The following is a 20,316-nucleotide window of genomic DNA, read 5'->3' on the forward strand; positions in this document are numbered from 1 at the left end:
ACCAGTCCACAACCTCAAACAGTCACACTCCAAACTCCACTATGGCCAAGACCAAAGAGCTGTCAAAGGACACCAGAAACAAAATGGTAGACCTTCACCAGGCTGGGAAGACTGAATCTGCAATAGGTAAGCAGCTTGATGTGAAGAAATCAACTGTTGGAGCAATTATTAGGAAATGGAAGACATAGACCACTGATAATCTCCCTTGATCTGGGGCTCCATGCAAGATCTCACCCCGTGGGGTCAAAATGATCACAAGAACGGTGAGCAAAAAATTGTAAAATTGTAACATTTATATTTGGGACTGTTTTATAACGTCAAATGGTTTATATGTGCAAGTTTTAACTTGACTTCCTGTTTTAAGCTTGTAGCCTTTTATTTTGAAGGGTAGGCACTGGAACTCAGCATTTTGGCACGAAAAGTAACTTCACACGACACTGGTGAATTTTGAAAACGAAAGTAAACCTTAGAAGGCAAGAAAAAGAGTAATGAATGGAACAATTCATTCAGTCATTCATCTTCCATTCCACTTATCCTCACTAGGGTCGCGGGCGTGCTGGAGCCTATCCCAGCTATCTTCGGAACTGGTCGCCAGCCAATCACAGGGCACATATAAACAAACAACCATTCACACTCACATTCACACCTATGGGCAATTTGGAGTCTTCAATTAACCTACCCTGCATGTTTTTGGGATGTGAGAGGAAACCGGAGTACTTGAAGAAAACCCACACAGGCACGGGGAGAACATGCAAACTCCACACAGGCGGGGCTGGGATTTGAAACCCGGTTCTCATAACTGTGAGGCGGATGTGCTAACCAGTCGGGCAACGTGCCGCCAGCTGATGTTATAGTCCTCTAAAACCGCAATGGTTTCATAACAAATTAGGCATACAGCCTTTGACCGGACTTCAGTGAAACAGTATTTAGTAGTCCAGTCGCCCACCTTGCCGCCAGAATGAAACCAGATGCAAAAAAACAATTCCTTTACCTACCCACCGATGAAGCACAAAGTTTGTGATACTGTGAGACGTTTTTGTGAATTTTGTCCCAATTCATTGTGATGTAAAGTAGCTCGTTTGACCTTTGCGACATTTTAGCTCAATGTTAAGCTTTTTTTTTTTTTTTTTTTAAATGTCATCAGCTCTTACGTTGGTTTGAAGACTAAAATAAAGGCTAAAAAAAACCAGTGCAAAAGTGCAACTAAAAGTGCAACCCTGTTAGCTGCCTCAATGTTGGCATAGACGTACAGTGGGTACGGAAAGTATTCAGACCCCCTTAAATTTTTCAGTCTTTGTTATATTGCAGCCATTTAATAAAATCATTTTAGTTAATATTTTCCCTCATTAATATATACACAGCACACCATATTGACAGAAAAAAAAACAGAATTGTTGAAATATTCGAAGATTTATTAAAAAAGAAACGCTGAAATATCATTCACACAGCCGTAAGTATTCAGACACTTTGCTGAGTATTAAGTAGAAGCACCCTTTTGAGGTAATACAGCCATTAGTCTTTTTGGGAATGATGCAACAAGTTTTTCCACACCTGGATCCTCTGCCATTTCTCCTTGCAGATCCACTCCAGTTCTGTCAGGTTGGATGGTGAACGATGGTGGACAGCCATTTTCAGGCCTCTCCAGAGATGCTTGATTGGGTTTAAGTCAGGGATCTGGCTGGGCCATTCAAGAAGAGTCACAGTTTTTCTGAAACCACTCCTTCGTTACTTTAGCTGTGTGCTTAGGGTCATTGTCTTGTTGGAAGGTGAACTTTGGCCCGGTCTGAGGTCCTGAGCACTCTGGAGAAGGTTTTCGTCCAGGATCTCCCTGTACTTGGCCGCATTCATCTTTCCTACGTTGCAACCAGTCGTCCTGTCCCTGCAGCTGAAAAACACCCCCACAGCATGATGCTGCCACCATGCTTCACTGTTGGGACTGTGTTGGACAGGTGATGAGCAGGGCCTGGTTTTCTCTACACATACCGCTTAGAATTAAGGCCAAAAAGTTCTATCTTGGTCTCAGCAGACCATCCATCCATCCATTTTCAACATCGCTTATCCTGGTTAGGGTCGTGGGGCGCTGGAGCCTATCCCAGCTGACTTCGGCGAGAGGCGGACTACACCCTGAACTGGTCGCCAGTCAATCACAGGACACATATAGACATGGACAACCATTCACACTCATATTCACACCATCACTGAGTGGGAACTGAACCCACGCTGCCCGCACCAAAGTCAGGCAAGTGTACCACTACACCATTAGTGACCTCATCAGACCAGAGAATCTTATTTCTCACCATCTTGGAGTCCTTCAGGTGTATTTTTTAACAAACTCCATACAGGCTTTCATGTGTCTTGCACTGAGGAGAGGCTTCCGTCGGGCCACTGTGCCATAAAGCCCCGACTGGTGGAGGGCTGCAGTGATGGTTGAGTTTCTAGAATTTTCTCCCCATCTCCCGACTGCATTTCTGGAGCTAGCCACAGTGATCTTTGCGTTCTTCTTCACCTCTCTCAACAAAGCTCTTCTCCCCCGATTGCTCAGTTTGGCCGGACGGCCAGCTCTACGAAGGGTTCTGGTCGTCCCAAACGTCTTCTATTTAACGATTGTGCTTTTAGGAACCTTAATTGGAGCAGAACTGTTTTTTGTAACCTTGGCGAGATCTGTGCCTTGCCACAATTCGGTCTCTGAGCTCTTGAGGCAGTTCCTTTGACCTCATGATTCTTATTTGCTCTGACATGGACTGTGAGCTGTAAGGTCTTATCTAGACAGGTGTGTGGTTTTCCTAATAAAGTCCAATCAGTCAATCAAACACAGCTGGACTCCAATGAAGGTGTAGAACCATCTCAAGGATGATCAGATGAAATGGACAGCACTTGAGTTAAATATGAGTGTCATAGCAAAGGTTCTGAATACTTATGGCTGTGTGATATTTCAGTTTTTCGCTTTGAATAAATCTGCAAAAATTTAAGCAATTCAGTTTTTCCTGGTCAATATTGGGTGCTCTGTGAACATTCTTCTTTTCCTTTCGGCTTGTCCCGTTTGGGGTCGCCACAGCACGTCATCCTTTTCCATGTAAGCCTATCTCCTGCATCCTCCTCTCGAACACCAACTGCCCTCATGTGTTCCCTCACGACATCCATCAACCTTCTCTTTGGTCTTCCTCTAGCTCTCTTGCCTGGCAGCTCCATCCTCATCATCCTTCTACCAATATACTCACTATTTCTCCTCTAGACGTGTCCAAACCATCCAAGTCTGCTCTCTCTAACTTTGTCTCCAAAACATCGAACCTTGGCTGTCCCTCATGAGCTCATTTCTAATTTTATCCAACCTGGTCACTCCAAGAGCGAACCTCAACATCTTCATTTCTGCCACCGAAAGCTCTGCTTCCTGTTGTCCCTTCAGTGCCACTGTCTCTAATCCGTACATCATGGCTGGCTTCGCCACTGTTTTATAAACTTTGCCCTTCATCCTAGCAGAGACTCTTCTGTCACATAACACACCTGAGACCTTCTTCCACCCGTTCCAACCTGCTTCTTCACTTACTGAACACACTCCCCATTGCTCTGGACAGTTGACCCCAAGTATTTAAAGTCTTCCACCCTAGCTAGCTCTTCTCCCTGTAGCCTCACTCTTCCCCCACCACCCCTCTCATTCATGCACATATATTGTGTTTTACTTCGGCGAATCTTCATTCCTCTTCTTTCCAGTGCATGCCTCCATCTTTCTAACTGTTCCTCCAGCTGCTCCCTGCTTTCACTGCAGATCACAATGTCATCTGCAAACATCATGGTCCACGGGGATTCCAGTCTAACCTCATCTGTCAGCCTATCCATCACCACTGCAAAAAGGAAGGGGCTCAGGGCTGATCCCTGATGCAGTCCCACCTCCACCTTAAATTCGTCTGTCACACCTACAGCACACCTCACCGCTGTTCTGCTGCCCTCATACATGTCCTGTATTATTCTAACATACTTCTCTGCCACTCCAGACTTCCGCATGCAGTACCACAGTTCCTCTCTGGGTACTCTGTCATAGGCTTTCTCTAGATCTACAAAGACACAATGTAGCTCCTTCTGACCTTCTCTGTACTTTTCCATCAACATCCTCAAGGCAAATAATGCATCTGTGGTACTCTTTCTAGGCATGAAACCATACTGTTGCTCGCAAATACTTCTGTCCTGGGTCTAGCCTCCACTACTCTTTCCCATAACTTCATTGTGTGGCTCATCAACTTTATTCCTCTATAGTTCCAACATCTCTGCACATCACCTTTGTTCTTAAAAATGGGCACCAGTACACTTTTTCTCCATTCCTTAGGCATCTTCTCACGCACTAGAATTCTATTGAACAAGCTGGTCAAAAACTCCACAGCCACCTCTCCTCAATGCTTCCATACCTCCACAGGAATGTCATCAGGACCAACTGCCTTTCCATTTTTCATCCTCTTTAATGCCTTTCTAACTTCCCCCTTACTAATCATTGCCACTTCCTGGTCTACCACACTTGCCTCTTCTACTCTCGCTTTTCTCTCATTTTCCTCATTCATCAACTCCTCAAAGTATTCTTTCCATCTAGCGAGCACACTGCTGGCACCAGTCAACATATTTCCGTCTCTATCCTTAATCACCCTAACCTGCTGCACATCCTTCCCATCTCTATCCCTCTGTCTGGCCAGCCTGTATAGATCCTTTTCCTCCTTCTTTAGTGTCCAACCTGGCATACATGTCGTCATATGCCTCTTGTTTGGCCTTTGCCACCTCTACCTTTGCCCTGTGTCGCATCTCAATGTATTCCTTTCGCCTCTCCTCGGTCCTCTAAGTGTCCCACTTCTTCTTCGCTAACCTTTTTCCTTGTATGATTTCCTGTACTGTGGGGTTCCACCACCAAGTCTCCTTCTCTCCTTTCCTGCCAGAAGACACACCAAGTACTCTCCTGCCTGCCTCTCTGATCACCTTGGCTGCAGTGGTCCAGTCTTCTGGAAGCTCCTCCCATCCACCGAGAGCCTGTCTCACCTCTTCCCGAAAAGCTGCACAACACTAGTCCTGTCTCAGCTTCCACCACATGGTTCTCTTCTCTGCCTTTGTCTTCCTAATCTTCCTCCCCACCACCAGAGTCATCTTACACACCACCATCCTATGCTGTCTAGCCACACTCTCCCCTACTACTACCTTACAGTTGGTAACCTCCTTCAGATTACATCTGCACAAGATGTAATCCACCTGTGTGCTTCTACCTCCCCTCTTGTAGGTCACCTTATGTTTGTGCCTCTTCTTTAAAAAAGTGTTCACTACAGCCATTTGCATCCTTGTTGCAAAGTCTACCACCATTAGTCCCTCCAAGTTCCTTTCCTGGATGCCGTACTTACCCATCACTTCTTCATCACCCCTGTTACCTTCACCAACATGTCCATTACAATCTGCACCAATTACGACTCTCTCTCTGTCTGGGATGCTCAGAACTACTCCGTCTAGCTCCTTCCAGAATTTCTCTTTCACCTCTAGATCACATCCTACCTGTGGGGCATAGCCATTAATCACATTACACACAAAACCCTCAATTTCAAGTTTCAGCCTCATCACTCGATCTGATATTCTTTTCACCTCCAAGATATTCTTAGCCAACTCTTCTTTTAAAATAACCCCGACTCCATTTCTCTTCCCATCTACACCATGGTAAAATAATTTAAACCCTGCCCCTAAACTTCTAGCCTTACTGCCTTTCCACCTGGTCTCCTGGACACACAATATATCAACCTTTCTCCTAATCATCATGTCAACCAACTCTCGAGATTTTCCTGTCATAGTCCCAACATTCCAAGTCCCGACATTCAGTTCTAGGCTCTGTGCTTTCCTCTTCTCTTTCTGCCGAAGAACCCGCTTTCCACCTCTTCTTCTTTGAGTTCGACCCACAGTAGCTGAATTTCCAACGGCGCCCTGCAGGTTGACGGCGAACGTTGTTAACCTGGGCCACGACCGATCTGGTATGGAATTCTTTGGATGAACGCTCATATTTGTTTGGGAAAGTTTTAAGCCGGATGCCCTTCCTGACGCAACCCTCTGCATTTATCCGGGCTTGGGACCGGCCTACAGTTTGCACTGATTTGTGCCCGCCATAGGGCTGCATTAATGAGGAAAAAAAAATGTACTCAAATTATTTTAGCAAATGGCTGCAATATAACAAGGAGTTACAATTTTAAGTGGGTCTGAATACTTTCCGTGCCCACTGCATTTTATTGTTCGTTTTCGTGAAAGAACTACGATTTTAACGACTGACTCTCCAAATCCAGGTGTGGAAAAACCATCAATCCCAAAAAGACTCACGGCTGTATTGGCTCAAAAGGGCCCTTCTAATAAATACTGAGCAAAGGGTCTGAATACTTACGGCTGTGTGAGTGATATTTCAGTGTTTCTTTTTTAATAAATCTGCAAAAATTTATGGGGTCAATATGGGGTGCTGTGTATATATTAATGAGGAAAAAAAAATAACTTAAATTATTTTAGCAAATGGCTGCAATATAACAAAGACCGAAAAATTTAAGGGGGTCTGAATACTTTCCGTACCCACTGCATTTTATTTTTCGTTTTCGTGAAAGAACTACGATTATAACGACGTGTTAAAAGTCAACCAATTTATTCCTGACAGAGGAATAAATTATTATTCCTGGAAACAAAGCAAGGGGCAGGGGAGGAGCCAATTAAGCCCTGTGTGTGCACACGTTTTCGCCAGCCGTTGATTGACCATGCGGTTCATCCTTTTCCTTGGACTGGGACTACCATGTCGGTGTAGTCCATTACCACCACATCATTTGGGCATCGGCCCATGTCAGTGTGTTGCAGTTCCCTCTTCGTTGTAGGGCCAACACTGAAATTCTGACATATATCACAAGAAACACAAAACAGTTTTACCTCACACAGAAGATCAGGGTGCAACCAAAAGCGCAGCTTGTTCAGCATCGACACATAACTCTCATGTGTCGGGGCGTGTGCTTCCTCAACCACTGACCGCATGAAGTTTCCTGTCAGTAACACCAGTCTCCTAGGGCCTCTCGCCGGGCCAAACCACAGCTTCTCCTTGTCGTCATACTTAGCACCTTTCTTTTGCCACTTAACATTTGTCTTCCTCTGGCGCCGCCTCTTGGAGGTCGCTCACTACATCAACCGTTACTGCAGGGAGAAAGTCGATCAACTGATCCTGTTTGACAACATAGTTACCTTCAGCATCCGTTTGATAGCCTGCTGTTTTCTTAGCCGCGGCATCAGCCGCACCATTCCCCCGGGCTACCACCATGCTGGCTTTTACATGTCCTGGACACTTGACCACAGCCACCTCCACTGGCCTATCAACAGCCTTGCTCAGTCGTTGAATCAGCTCTGTGTGGACCAATGGGTCTCCAGTGGACGTAACAAATCCCTGTCGTCTCCATGCAGCCAAATCAACAAACAAGCATCCTACAACATAGGCCGAATCAGAATAAATTGTAACACTCTGACCTTCAGATAACTTCAGTGCCCTGCGCATGGCCAGCAGTTCTGCAGCTTGAGCAGAGGGTTTCACAAAGTCATTTGTGGACCAAAGCGTTTGGAAGTCAGAATTTGAGTCTTCCAAGACTCCGGCTTTTCAGAGTCCCTCTAGGGTCTCTGAGATGCCTTCAGCCGCCTCTTGTTTACAGGAGTACTGCGGGACGTTAACAAAAGCAGTCTGGTCTACCTCGAACGTGACCGGAGTCACGGATGCACATAGTCCCCCGTCGGCAGGCCCCTCGGACCACAGTGAGTCCGGCAGCGAGTTCAACAGCTGTTCAGCGTCCTCATGGTCCGAGAGCCTATGTAAATACCTGTACTGTTGAGCGTCCAGTTTTCACCCTGTATTGACTCAAAGGCTTCTCTGTAAACCAAATCGTCATTTTTCGTCACTGTATCGTCATAATACAGTGTGAGATGGAGGGGATCGATCGGAGGGCGGTTGGAAGAAGAAGAAGACGACTCAACTTTTATTGTCATGAACATGCATGCATGCACACGAAATTTGTTCTCTGCATTTAACCCATCACAGTGAACACATACACATGTTAGTGGATCACACTGGAGCAGGGGGCAGCTGAAGCGCCCGGGGAGCATTTCGGGGTATTAAGTGTCTTGCTCAAGGACACCATAGTGTCGGTGCACCAGGGAGATTGCAGTCCAACTGAATCCCTGTCCACTCCTCTTTCCTTTTATCTGATGTCTTTCCAGGATCACGTCGCGGTCACCATTTAAAGGAACCTGTGTTTTTAAAATCACCTATTAACTCACTAGTTTCCAAGCGTGTTCGTTTTCGTGAAAGAACTACGATTATAACAAAGTGTTAAAAGCCAACCAATTTATTCCTGACAGAGGAGTCTATACATAATTCAGAGCTCTGGGTCAGCAGCTACGCCTATCTTGGCCTTAGCAGAGATGGTGTAGACCGAACAAAACTATCTGTTCTTGACCCAGACTTATACAATTTTTCAAAGAGGAAGTGTGGCGTTGTCTTCGTCTGGTTGGTCCAGGGTCCATTGACGTCATTGTTGCTATGCAGAATGATGGCCGTTGGTGCCAGACGCTGTCTCAACACTTCTCACAACGCTTTGTAGCAATGGTTATCTCTGACAAATGTTTCCTGTGACCTCCACATGCACCCTACTGGGAACTTTCAAGCAGCACACCCCCACACTTCACTTTCACTCCCCTCACACTTCACTTCACTTCATCCCCATTGCAATAAAGCATAATTGTTCAAGTGTAAACCACGCCACTAGCGTGATTATATCATTTTTAGCTATTTACAATTAAACGGAAAAACCATATCCCATTAAAGTACAGGAAGTCATACAAGAAAAGAGGTTAGCTAAGAAGTGGACTGAGAAGAGGAGAAAGGAATACATGGAGATGTGACTTAGGGCGAAGGTAGAGGTGACAAAGGCCAAACAAGAGGCATATGATGACATGTATGCCAGGTTGGACACTAAAGGAGAAAAAGATCTCTACCGGTTGGCCAGACACAGGGATAGAGATGGGAAGGATGTGAAGAAGATTAGGGCGATTCAAGATAGATATGGAAATGTGTTGACTGGTTCCAGCAGTGTGCCGGATAGATGGAAAGAATACTTTGAGGAGTGGATGAATGACAAAAATCAGAGAGAAAGACGAGCAGAAGAAGCAAGTGTGGTGGACCAGGAAGTAGCGATGATTAGAAAGGGGGAAGTTAGAAAGGCACTAAAGAGGATGAAAAATGGAAAGGCAATTGGTCCTGATGACATACCTGTGGATTTATGGAAGCATCTAGGAGAGGTGGCTGTGGAGTTTTTAACCAGCTTGTTCAACAGAATTCTAGCGGGTGAGAAGATGCCTGAGGAATGGAGGAAAAGTGTGCTGGTGCCCATTTTTAAGAACAAAGGTGATGTGCAGTGCTGTGGGAACTATAGAGTAATAAAGTTGATAAGCCACACAATGAAGTTATGGGCAAGAGTAGTGGAGGCTAGACTCAGGACAGAAGTGAGTATTTGCGAGCAACAGTATGGTTTCATGCCTAGAAAGAGTACCACAGATGTATTATTTGCCTTGAGGGTGTTGATGGAGAAGTACAGAGAAGGTCAGAAGGAGCTACATTGTGTCTTTGTAGATCTAGAGAAAGCCTATGATAGAGTACCCAGAGAGGAACTGTGGTACTGCATGTGGAAGTCTGGAGTGGCAGAGAAGTATGTTAAAATAGTACAGGACATGTATGAGAGCAGCATAACAGTGGTGAGGTGTGCTATCGGTGTGATGTAGCAGTCCAGCCTTTCGAAATCCGTTGGTGATCGTAGATTCTTTCACACTGCGCTTTTAAGATCCACTGGCAGACCTCAGAAAAGGATGATCTTCGCATGCGGCCAGTTTTTGTGAAAGATTTCTCGCCGCTGGTCATCCAATACTCCCACTCACCTCGGAGTGTCGCTTTAAAAGCACGAATCACAGTGATGTCCAGTGGCTGCAAAAACTTTGTTGTACCTCCAGGAATCACAGCTGGAATAGAGTTTGATCTCTTGATGGCTGTTTTCACATAATCTTTTATATGGGCCCTCATACTGTCCAAAACAAGCAATGCTTTTTTCCGGTGAAAAAATCCTCCTGGACGCCTACTGTAACACTCCGTCAGCCATTCAGTCATTAAGATTTCTATCATCCACCCAGTTTAACGACGATGCCTTTTGGGTGTTTTTCTTTTGGCATAGTCGTACGCTTAAAAATCACCATTGGTGGAAGCTTTTGTCCGAAAGTGGTGCAGCTCAAAACACACGTGAAGTGCATTCTCTCGTGGGCAGTTACGTGCAGCAGCTCTATTTCTCTCCTGGATGGACAGATCGATGGCTTTCAACTTAAAAGCTGCATCATACGCTTTTCTTGTATCTTCCATGATGAGGGTGTGAAAACTAAAAAATATTTTGCGTTCGTGCGTGGAGATCTGCGTTTTGCGTTGAGCGTGACAAAAAGTAGCGTCGTTGTCTTCTACACGCAGGAGGCATCTATCTGCGCATGCCCAAACCCTAGTGCTTGTGCTCGTGGGAAGCGGTCATGTTTTAAGCATTATGTTCGAACAAGTTTTTGTTGCACGTTGAAACAATTGGGCCTGTCTTGTTTTTGCACTTATTGTGCCACCTGATATCCGTTAGCGAAAAGAAAAACTATATTTTAGCCGCATCGTTACATAGGCCGCAGGGTTCAGAGCGTGGGGAAAAAAGTAGTGGCTTGTAGTCCGGAAAATACGGTACTTGGGGTCAACAGTCCAGAGCAATGGTGAGTGTGGTCAGGAAGTGAAGAAAAGAGTCAAAGCAGGTTGGAACGGGTGGCGGAAGGTGTCAGTTCTGTTATGTGACAGAAGAGTCTCTGCTTTCAGATTTCAGGTGTTGTATTGGCTTTCCAGGCCTTTTTGCACCTCCCTTTCTTCGTGTATTCAATACTTTTTTTCTGTGTCATTTCACATTTTTAGACAACTTCATTTCTGATCTTATTTGTTCTGCTTTCTTTGTAAGTATGGATTACTTGGGTTGTTCCCAACATCTGGTGAAATTTTTAGGTCAATAGCACCTTTGGAAGTATTTAGTGAGAAAAATGGTGACGTGTTAAATAATAATTTCAGCCACTGCGTGTGTGTGTGAGTGAGAGAGAGACCCCCCCCACCCGATAATTGTTCCTCTGACTTTCTTCTATTTCACAGCCCTGATATTAATACCAAGCGGTCTTTCTGATGTTACTTGTCTTTCTTTCCTTCGTATCGTCTCCCTCATGCTGCTTCCTCTTGAAGCTCTTCCTCTCTGTACATCGTTTTCTTTGCTTTTTTGGGCAGAGGCGATGCATATGGTCACCTATTGTAAATGTAAATATGGGAAACCCTGCTTTTATTGTACTGTACCGAGTGGCGACCCTGCAGTTTTCTTACGTAATTTGTTGTTGAGTTGTACAAATTCCAACTGTCTGTGAGGCCATGAAGGTAGCTAGATGTGATTGGTTGAGCAAATTTGTGAATGTGATTCGATGACTGAGTCATGGGGTGAGGTCTGTAAAGCTGAGGACGGCTGTGGAGTAAGCTTGTGATCGATTAATTGAAGTCGATTGTTGGTGACTATCATTACCTCGTGTTGACTATAAAAAAGTGGTTGAACCCTAGCATAAACGGACAGTCACATTCAAAATTAAACCTACCCCTACGGGCAATTACATAATAGTCTTCAATTAAATGAGACATATGCCAAAAAACATTTCTCGTGTCTTCATAAAACCAACAAGAACAGACTGAACAGACATTGGCCTTTTGGTTTCATTTACACTTTTTAAGGAGATTGAGTAATCTTTTATCAAATGTTTTTCCATTTATAGGGATATGTATTCTATTTTATAGGGATATACCTCTTTCTGGAATGACTGCATTTCATCAGGGTTACGAGGGTGCATGCTGATCGAGCTCGCTCTGTGCGGTCGTCTTCAGTTGGAAGCCTGTGGCATGCGGAGGAAAGGTCTTCTTGCTAGAAAGGTAGACTATTTTTTTTCCCAAGTCAACTTATTCAACATTGAAATGGCAGAATAATTACTAGAATTTTGCCCATTTGAAATCCTCTCGTAATTTAGTTATAGTAATATGATATTGTGAGCTGAGCCTCATCACTCTCAGTTGGCCTTCTATAATTGCTAATTTATTGAACAGAAACAACTACACTCAGGCCATTGTTTGAACATGTCTACACACTCCTGATCAAATTCCCGTTTTTTGTGATATAAAAAAATTAGACCAAGAAAAATCATTTCAAAACCTTTTCCACTATTAAGGTGACATAACCTGTGCAACCCAGATGGAAAAATATGTATTTTCAAGAGAGGAAGTAAAACTTAACAATTGAGAGATCAGAATTATCCAATCAGATTCAAATTCATGTTAATTGGGAGTTAAAGCATACACTCTTACCACCATTTAAAGTATCCTTTATTAACCCCCCTCATAGTTTTGTCTATTTTGAAGGGACTTAGAGTTATTGGTAATATCACTGCTGTATTTCCTCTACTTTATTACTTTCTTCACTGTGTTCCATGGAATATTTAATACCGAGGAAATTCTTTTGTACCCTTCTCCTGACTGATACCTTTGAACAATGAGATACTGGCCACTCATGCCAGAGTAGCATCTGCTCCATTTGCACACTGATTGAGGAGTATCTGTAACATTTGCACAACAAACATTGTCCCAGATTATCGCACTACTCGTCACTTTAAACCGCATACACTCCTAGAAGTCTCAGCGCCCTTTGCACAATGGTCATTGCACCGGACTATTGCAATATTAGTGATTCGAACTGCTCTAAGTGCTAGAGGACTCTACATCTTTTTGCACAATTGTTTTTTTGTCAATGTCTTTATGTCTCCAAAGTGTTCTGTAAATTGACTGTCTGTTGTACTAGAGCGGCTCCAACTACCGGAGACAAATTCCTTGTGTGTTTTGGACATACTTGGCAAATAAAGATGATTCTGATTCTGATCACTCTGATGGTGTGGACGCTCTCTGTAGACCATGGCCTTTTCTGTAAGATGTCTCTGCAAAAATGTCAGGAAAAGCATTCAAGAACAGCAAAACTACTCAGATTTATGGTGACGGTTTTGGGTTCGTTATATGTTGACTCTTAACAAAAGTCAATTATTTATTGTACAGTATATATTATTCGCATTTAAATTATTTGTATTAATCATAAATGTATCTTTGTACGTCTGTCCATGCCAGCCGTGTTTGACAGGCAGAACAATGAAATGCTCTTCCACTACATGGCAAAACCTTTTTGTTCAGCTAAACGAGCCCAGATTTCACACGGAGTAGCCTCAGTACATTTGTGACTACATTGAGCTAATTATTTCAGTATACTACTTTTGTGATATTTTTGTTTGGTGGTTAACAATGCGATTTTTCTAATGTGAAAGAGGTGACTGGAAAACACCAATGTAATCGTTCTTCTCTTAAATAAAAGCTCAAGTTATTAAATAAGTCTTATATGATGTACATTGACGTTTGAATGACTTGGTTGTCCATTTTATACGGTGGCTGACTGGCAAATGCGCTGCAAATGGCCATATGCCGCATAGCAGGAATGACTAAACAAAAAAGATACAAGCACTGAAAACAACTGCAAAAGGAAAATGCAAGATAAAAATGGTGCAATCACAGAAAACTACAGCAAAAGAAAAATGCTACAAGATAAAAATGCTGCAATCACAGAAGATAAAGCAAACAAAAAATGCTGCAAGATAAAAATGCTCCACGGCGACGCTGAGCTAGGAGCTCAAAGTTGTCGGCGCATTCCACTTTTATTATATATTATCCAGTACAATTATTTTAAAAAAAATAACTCATGAAACAGACCTCGACAAAAATGACGGTACCACTAAAAAATTATTTGACCATAGGGACATGTTCAAACAAGGTGTGTCCTCTAATTAGCATCACTGGTGTCTTCAAACTTGTAATCACTCAGTCAGCCTATTTAAAGGGTGACAAGTAATCACCGTCCTGTTTGGTGACATGGTGTGTACCACACTAAGAGAGAAAATTATAGACAAGCACGATGAAGGTCAAGGCTATCAGACCATGTCCAAGCAGCTTGTTGTTCTTGTGACTCCAGTTACAAATATTATTCAGAAATTTAAGATCCACGGGACTGTAGCTAACCTCCCTGGACATGGCCGCAGGAGGAAAGTTGATGACAAACTGAAGAGACAGATAATACAAATGATAATAAAAGAGCCCAGAACAACTTTCAAAAAAATTAAAGGTGAACTCCAAGGTCAGCGACACTGGAATTTGCAAAACTGCTGTGTTGATGTTGACAAGTCACAAAGCTTCTGGGAAAATATCCTCTGGACAGACGAGACAAAACTTTTTGGCAAGGCACATCAGCTGTACGTTTGCAGAGGCAAAAATAAAGTATACTGAGAAAAGAATACTGTCCCTTCTGTGAAACATGGCAGAGGCTCTTATGTTCTGGGGCAGCTTTTCTGCGTCATTTCACATTACTACACTTTGTCTTGAATTTGTGCAGGGTACAATGAAATCTCAAGACTATCAAGTTATTTGAGAGAAATGTGCTGTCCAGTGTCAGAAAGCTTGGTCTCAATCACAGGTCATGGGTCTTGCAACAGGAAAATGACCCAAAAAACACAGCTGAAAACACCCAAGAATGGCTAAGAGCAAAACACTGGACTATTCTGAAGTAGCCTTCTATGAGCCATGATCTAAATCCTATTGAACATCTGTGGAAGGAGCTGATACATGCCGTCTGGAGAAAGCACCCTTCAAACCTGAGACAACTGGAGCAGTTTACTCATGAAGAGTGGGCCAAAATAACTGCTGAGAGGTGCAGAAGTCTCTTTGAAAGTTACAAAAATAATTTGATCGCAATGATTGCCTCGAAAGGTTGCGCAACAAAATATTTCATTTAGGGTACCATCATTTTTGTCCAGGCCTGTTTCATGAGTTTGTTTTTTAAATAATTCTGTTTAACCACAATTCAAAAGCAATGTCTGATTTAATTAATTTTAATTAAATTTGTATTTATTATTACTTTTGTCAGATTTAATCAGAATCATCTTTGTCAAAAACACACAAGGAATTTGCCTCCGGTAGTTGGAGCCGCTCTTGTCTGACAACAGACAGCCATTTGACAGAAAATACTTCTGAGACATAAAAACATTAAAACACAGTACGGAGAGTCACTGACCAATGGAAGGTTACCAGTAATGTGGTAATGTTGACACAATTTAAAAAAAATTTTGACAATTGCGTAAATGATGCAGTGTCCTCTAGCAATTTAGAGCAGTTTGAAATGACTAATAGAGCGATATCTGGTACAGTGACCATTGTGCAAATGGTCTAGAGGCCAAGAAATTTAAGCAGTTTAAAGTGACGAGTAGTGTGATAATCTGGAACAGTGTCAATTGTGCAAATAGTGCTCAAGCATATGAGTGGCCAGTATTGGTCAACAACAGATATGCGAATAGTGCAGAGTGACGAGACTACTACAGTGAGTGCACAAATAATGTGTAATTGGCCCAACAGAGGTGTGACAACAATCTCAAGACAAATTTGGCAGCATGTTACAATGGAATTGTAAGTTAACTATTTAAGAAGTTAATGGCAAGAGGGAAGAAGCTGTTGGAATGTCTGTTAGTTTTAGTTTGCATTGTTCGATAGCGCCTACCTGAGGGAAGGAGCTGGAAGAGATGGTGACAGGATGTGGAGAGTCCAAGAGGATTTTGCATAGTCTTGTCTTAGTTCTGGCAGTGTGCAAGTCCTCAAAGGTTGGTAGGGGGGTACCGACAATTTTTTCAGCACTTTTGATTGTCCGTTGCAGTCGGAGTTTGTCCTTTTTTGTGGCAGCACCAAACCAGACTGTGATGGATTAACACAGGACTTATTCGATGACTGCTGTGTAGAACTGCCTCAGCAGCTCTGGTGGCAGGCAGTGGTTTCCTCAGACGCCTCAGGAAGTACATCCTTTGCTAGGCCTTTTTGAGGATGGAGTAAATGTTGGAGTCCCACTTCAGGTCCTGAGAGACCGTAATTCCGAGGAACTTGAAAGTCTGGATGGTTGATACGGCAATTGGACAGCGTGAGGGGCAGCTGTGGCGAAGGATGCCTCCTGAAGTCCACGATCATCTCTACATTCTTGAACGTGTTCAGCTCCAGGCGGTGTCGGCTGCACCACAGCTCCAGCTGCTCCACTTCCTGTTGATACACAGACTCGTCCCTGTCTTTGATGAGGCCGCTGACTGTGATGTTGTCTGTAAACTTCAGGAGTTTGAGTGCGTTGAGTTGGGGTCGTTCTTGTAGAGAGGCGCCCCAGTACTGATGCTGCGTGTGGATGAGGTGCCCTCCCCCAGCCTCACCTGTTGTCTCCTGCCCGTCAGGAAGCTGTAAATCCACTGGCAGATGGCAGGTGAGACGCTGAGCTGGAGAAGATTGGAGGAGAGGAGTTCAGGAAGGATGTTGTTGAACACAGAGCTGAAGTCCACAAACAAGATCCTTGCATAGGTGCCAGCGCCGTCAAGGTGTTCTAGGATGAAGTGCAGTCCCATGTTGACTGCGTCATCCACAGACCTGTTTGCTCGGTAGGCAAACTGCAGGAGGTCCAGCAGGGGACCTGTGACGCTCTTGAGGTGGTCCAGCATGTTGCGCTCAAAGGACTTCATGACCACAGATGTCAGGACGACAGGCATTACAGTCATTCAGACCAGAGATTGCAGGTTTCTTGGGGACTGGGATGATGGTGGAGCATTTGAAACAGGATGGTACTTCACACAGTCCCAGAGATCTATTGAAGATCACTGTGAAGACTAGAGCGAGCTGGTCCACGCACATTTTGAGGGAGGATAGGGACACAAGGTCTGGGCCCGCCGCTTTGTTGATCTTTTTTGTTTGAAGATACGTCTCACATCCTGTTTGTGGATGGTCAACGCAGAAGGGGGAGTCAGAGGTATGGTGCTCGATGGTGTGGCTGGGTGGGTGCGGGGTGTGAAAATGTCATTTTTAATCTGCAGTAGAAGGTGTTCAAGTCGTCGGCTAGTCCTTTATTGTTCAGTGGTTAGCGGGATGATCGCTTGTAGTTGGTTAGCAATTTTAATCCACGCCAGACTGACTTATTTTTAAGTTTTGCTATTTCTGTGACCAATGTGGGTTTTTCATACATTAACAGACAGGTACCAACAATTTTTTCCACGTGTATATACCAATAGTATCAAACCGGTGAGGACATGCAGTGAATGAGTTAAATAACCCCAAGGCAGAGAAAATTCCTTGATAATTTTTTTGTATTTGTAAAACTTGAGTACTCGTTCCAGCCCAAGAATGTTTCATTATTCACAGTGAAACGACTACTGAACCGTCATGGGCTGAACGGCCGATATGCCAGGAAAAACCCAATACTCCGAAAGAAACATAATAAAGACATATTACAGATTGTAAATGTACACAGAGACAAGGACCTTCATATTTGAAGACTTGTCCTGTGGTCTAAAATGTAAAATGTAATGATTTTTGAAGTGTGGGCCAAAATCTTTTCTGAGCTGTGTGCCAACCTGGTGACCAACTACAAGAAATGGCTCATCAACGTGCTTACCCACAAGGGTTTCTCCACAAAGTACTAACTTGTGCTTTGCTTGGCGATTAAATATTTCCCTGAATAAAATGCACATTTAATAACTTTAATTTAGTTTTTCCCCCCAATTTTCCCCTCACTGTACAGAGCAAATAATAAATATATAGCCACATTAACTGTCTGCAGAATTGCAGAATGCTACACAGACACACATATAGACGCACACGCAGAGTATATACCTTTACATTTTTTATTTTGTCTGCAGGTGATTTGTAAGTCAGATGCTCCTACAGGGGATGTACTCCTGGATGAAGCATTAAAACACATCAAAGACACCCAACCACCAGAGACTGTGCAGAGCTGGATTGAACTGCTTAGTGGTGAGTTCTCTTTGGTACAAACTCCAGAATGTGTACTATTCTTTTTGTTTATTTGTTTGTTTTGGGGCGGCACGGTGGCCGACTGGTTAGAGCGTCAGCCTCACAGTTCTGAGGTGCGGGGTTCAATCCCCGTCCCCGCCTGTGTGGAGTTTGCATGTTCTCCCCGTGCCTGCGTGGGTTTTCTCCGGGTGCTCCGGTTTCCTCCCACATCCCAAAAACATGCATTAATTGGAGACTCTAAATTGCCCGTAGGCATGACTGTGAGTGCAAATGGTTGTTAGTTTCTATGTGCCCTGCGATTGGCTGGCAACCAGTTCAGGGTGTATCCCGCCTCCTGCCCGATGACAGCTGGGATAGGCTCCAGCACGCCCGCGACCCTAGTGAGGAGAAGCGGCTCAGAAAATGGATGGATGGATGTTTGTTTTGGTCTTGTTTCCTATTGAGGTTTCCCTGTGTACTGTTAGGTCATGCTTGCCGTGATTCATTTGTTGTTTCTTATATTCATTCAGGAGAGACATGGAATCCCCTGAAGCTTCATTATCAATTGAGGAATGTCCGTGAAAGACTAGCCAAAAATTTGGTGGAGAAAGGTGTTCTTACCACTGAAAAGCAGAACTTCCTTCTTTTTGATATGACCACACACCCGCTTACTAACAATAATCTCAAGCAGCGCCTCATCAAGAAGGTCCAGGAGGCTGTACTGGACAAGTGGGTGAATGACCCACATCGAATGGACAAGCGACTTCTTGCACTTATCTTCTTAGCTCATTCCTCTGACGTCCTGGAAAACGCCTTTGCACCATTGCTGGATGACCAGTACGACCTGGCAATGAAAAGAGTACGGCTGCTGCTAGAACTGGATTCTGAAGGTGAAAGCATGAAGGCTAACACAAATGAGCTCTTGTGGTCTGTAGTAGCTGCTTTCACCAAATGATGCAACTATGAGGACAGGAAACACAAGGCAATGGATTTTGCGAACTTTATGTATTTTTCAAGGAATCAGGAATACTGACTTCACCATGGTGACTTGACGAACAGTATCTCATACCTGGATTCTGGGTTGATTCCCCACATCAATGTTCCCTTGCCATGATCACGTACGTCCCTCCATGCTTACATTATGCCAATATAATAACTCCCATAAAACTTGAAATGAGAGCATTTTTGATGAATTGGGCAGTACAGGAATCTTGTCATTGGTCCATTTTCACTTTGGTTTGTGCATAAATGTCAGACAATATTTTTTATAAAAATTCATACTGCTACTTAGTGTATGCACCATTGGCAGTCCTGAGAATTCAATGCCCAACTGTGATGTGATGTTGTGGTCAATGGCTTTAGGACCTTAAGAAAAAAAGGCATCCCTCTCCAAACTATAGTCAGTTGCCTAATAGTTTCATACATTTACCGTACCTACAGTATATTCCACCTTGTGTGATGAGGGTGCAGAAGGCAGGGTGCAACCCAGGTTACTTAAGTCAGTAAATTACTTCTTGGTATATGATGACAGCGCTTAATTGTTATTACACATCTTGCAATAGGCAGATGAAAAAAAAAATAATTGCAACATAAAATGAAACCTAGAAGTTATGGACACAGGTTAGGCCACCTGAATCGTTTAACAGAAAATAAAATCATTGAAATTAGATATATTTTGGTCTAATTGTTAAACACCCCACTACCAAAAGTGTCAAAAGTTCCTGGCTTCAAACAAAAGGTGCTCTGTCCTGAGTTTTTTAACACATCCAGATGTAAATACCATGAAATAAAAGCTTGAATTCAGAATTTGTGTCTCATATTTATCTTTTGATCTGAAACCCGAATGTCTTCGGTATACAACAAAAACAAAGGAATTCACCTTGCCGTTCCAATACTTTAGGAGGGGACGTATATAAATTATGCCGAAAAGCGGTCGCCTAGAAGCGCAGTTCAACTATAAATCTGTTGTATCACTTGCGAACGAACCATACAAAGGAGTATGAGGAATACGAAAAACTTAGACTCCGCAAGCACGACTCCCGCTAAGGAAAGGATGAGTACATTTGCACAACCCACTCAGAAAACCCTCGCTGAGTCATTTGGCAAAGACGTACCAGACAAAGCAACTAAACGTTGGCAAGATATCACAAATGCCATCGTCTGATTGATCCCTGGTCCCATCTGACGTCATCATTGCTCTGCAGAATAATGGCCATTTGCCGCTGGCTCCAGACGCCGTCCCACAGTCTTGCATCTCATGTTTACAGTGGCCCCCCGCAGCCATTGTCTTCTTCAACATCTGTTCTTTGTGGCCTTCACATGCACCC

The 20,316-nt window shown here is 43.6% G+C and overlaps 1 protein-coding gene across 3 annotated transcripts in view; it reads left to right on the top strand.

Annotated features, from left to right (window-relative positions):
* The window catches only part of golph3a (golgi phosphoprotein 3a), a 24,097-nt gene extending 4,302 nt beyond the window's left edge, over nucleotides 1–19,795 (top strand). Inside the window, exons 1-4 of one of the 3 annotated variants that reach the window (XM_061765087.1) lie at nucleotides 234–263; nucleotides 11,900–12,031; nucleotides 17,896–18,010; nucleotides 18,520–19,795. In XM_061765087.1, coding sequence (XP_061621071.1) covers nucleotides 249–263; nucleotides 11,900–12,031; nucleotides 17,896–18,010; nucleotides 18,520–18,944 — 687 coding nt within the window. In that variant the 5' untranslated portion in view covers nucleotides 234–248 and the 3' untranslated portion in view covers nucleotides 18,945–19,795. Of the gene's footprint in view, nucleotides 1–233; nucleotides 264–11,899; nucleotides 12,032–17,895; nucleotides 18,011–18,519 lie in introns of those variants that run through there. The other 2 variants (XM_061765085.1, XM_061765086.1) reach the window with 2 other exon arrangements.
* Nucleotides 19,796–20,316: the final 521 nt, after the last annotated feature.

The sequence above is a fragment of the Phyllopteryx taeniolatus genome, unplaced genomic scaffold (assembly GCF_024500385.1).
Source record: "Phyllopteryx taeniolatus isolate TA_2022b unplaced genomic scaffold, UOR_Ptae_1.2 contig_25, whole genome shotgun sequence".
NCBI classification, from domain to species: domain Eukaryota; kingdom Metazoa; phylum Chordata; class Actinopteri; order Syngnathiformes; family Syngnathidae; genus Phyllopteryx; species Phyllopteryx taeniolatus.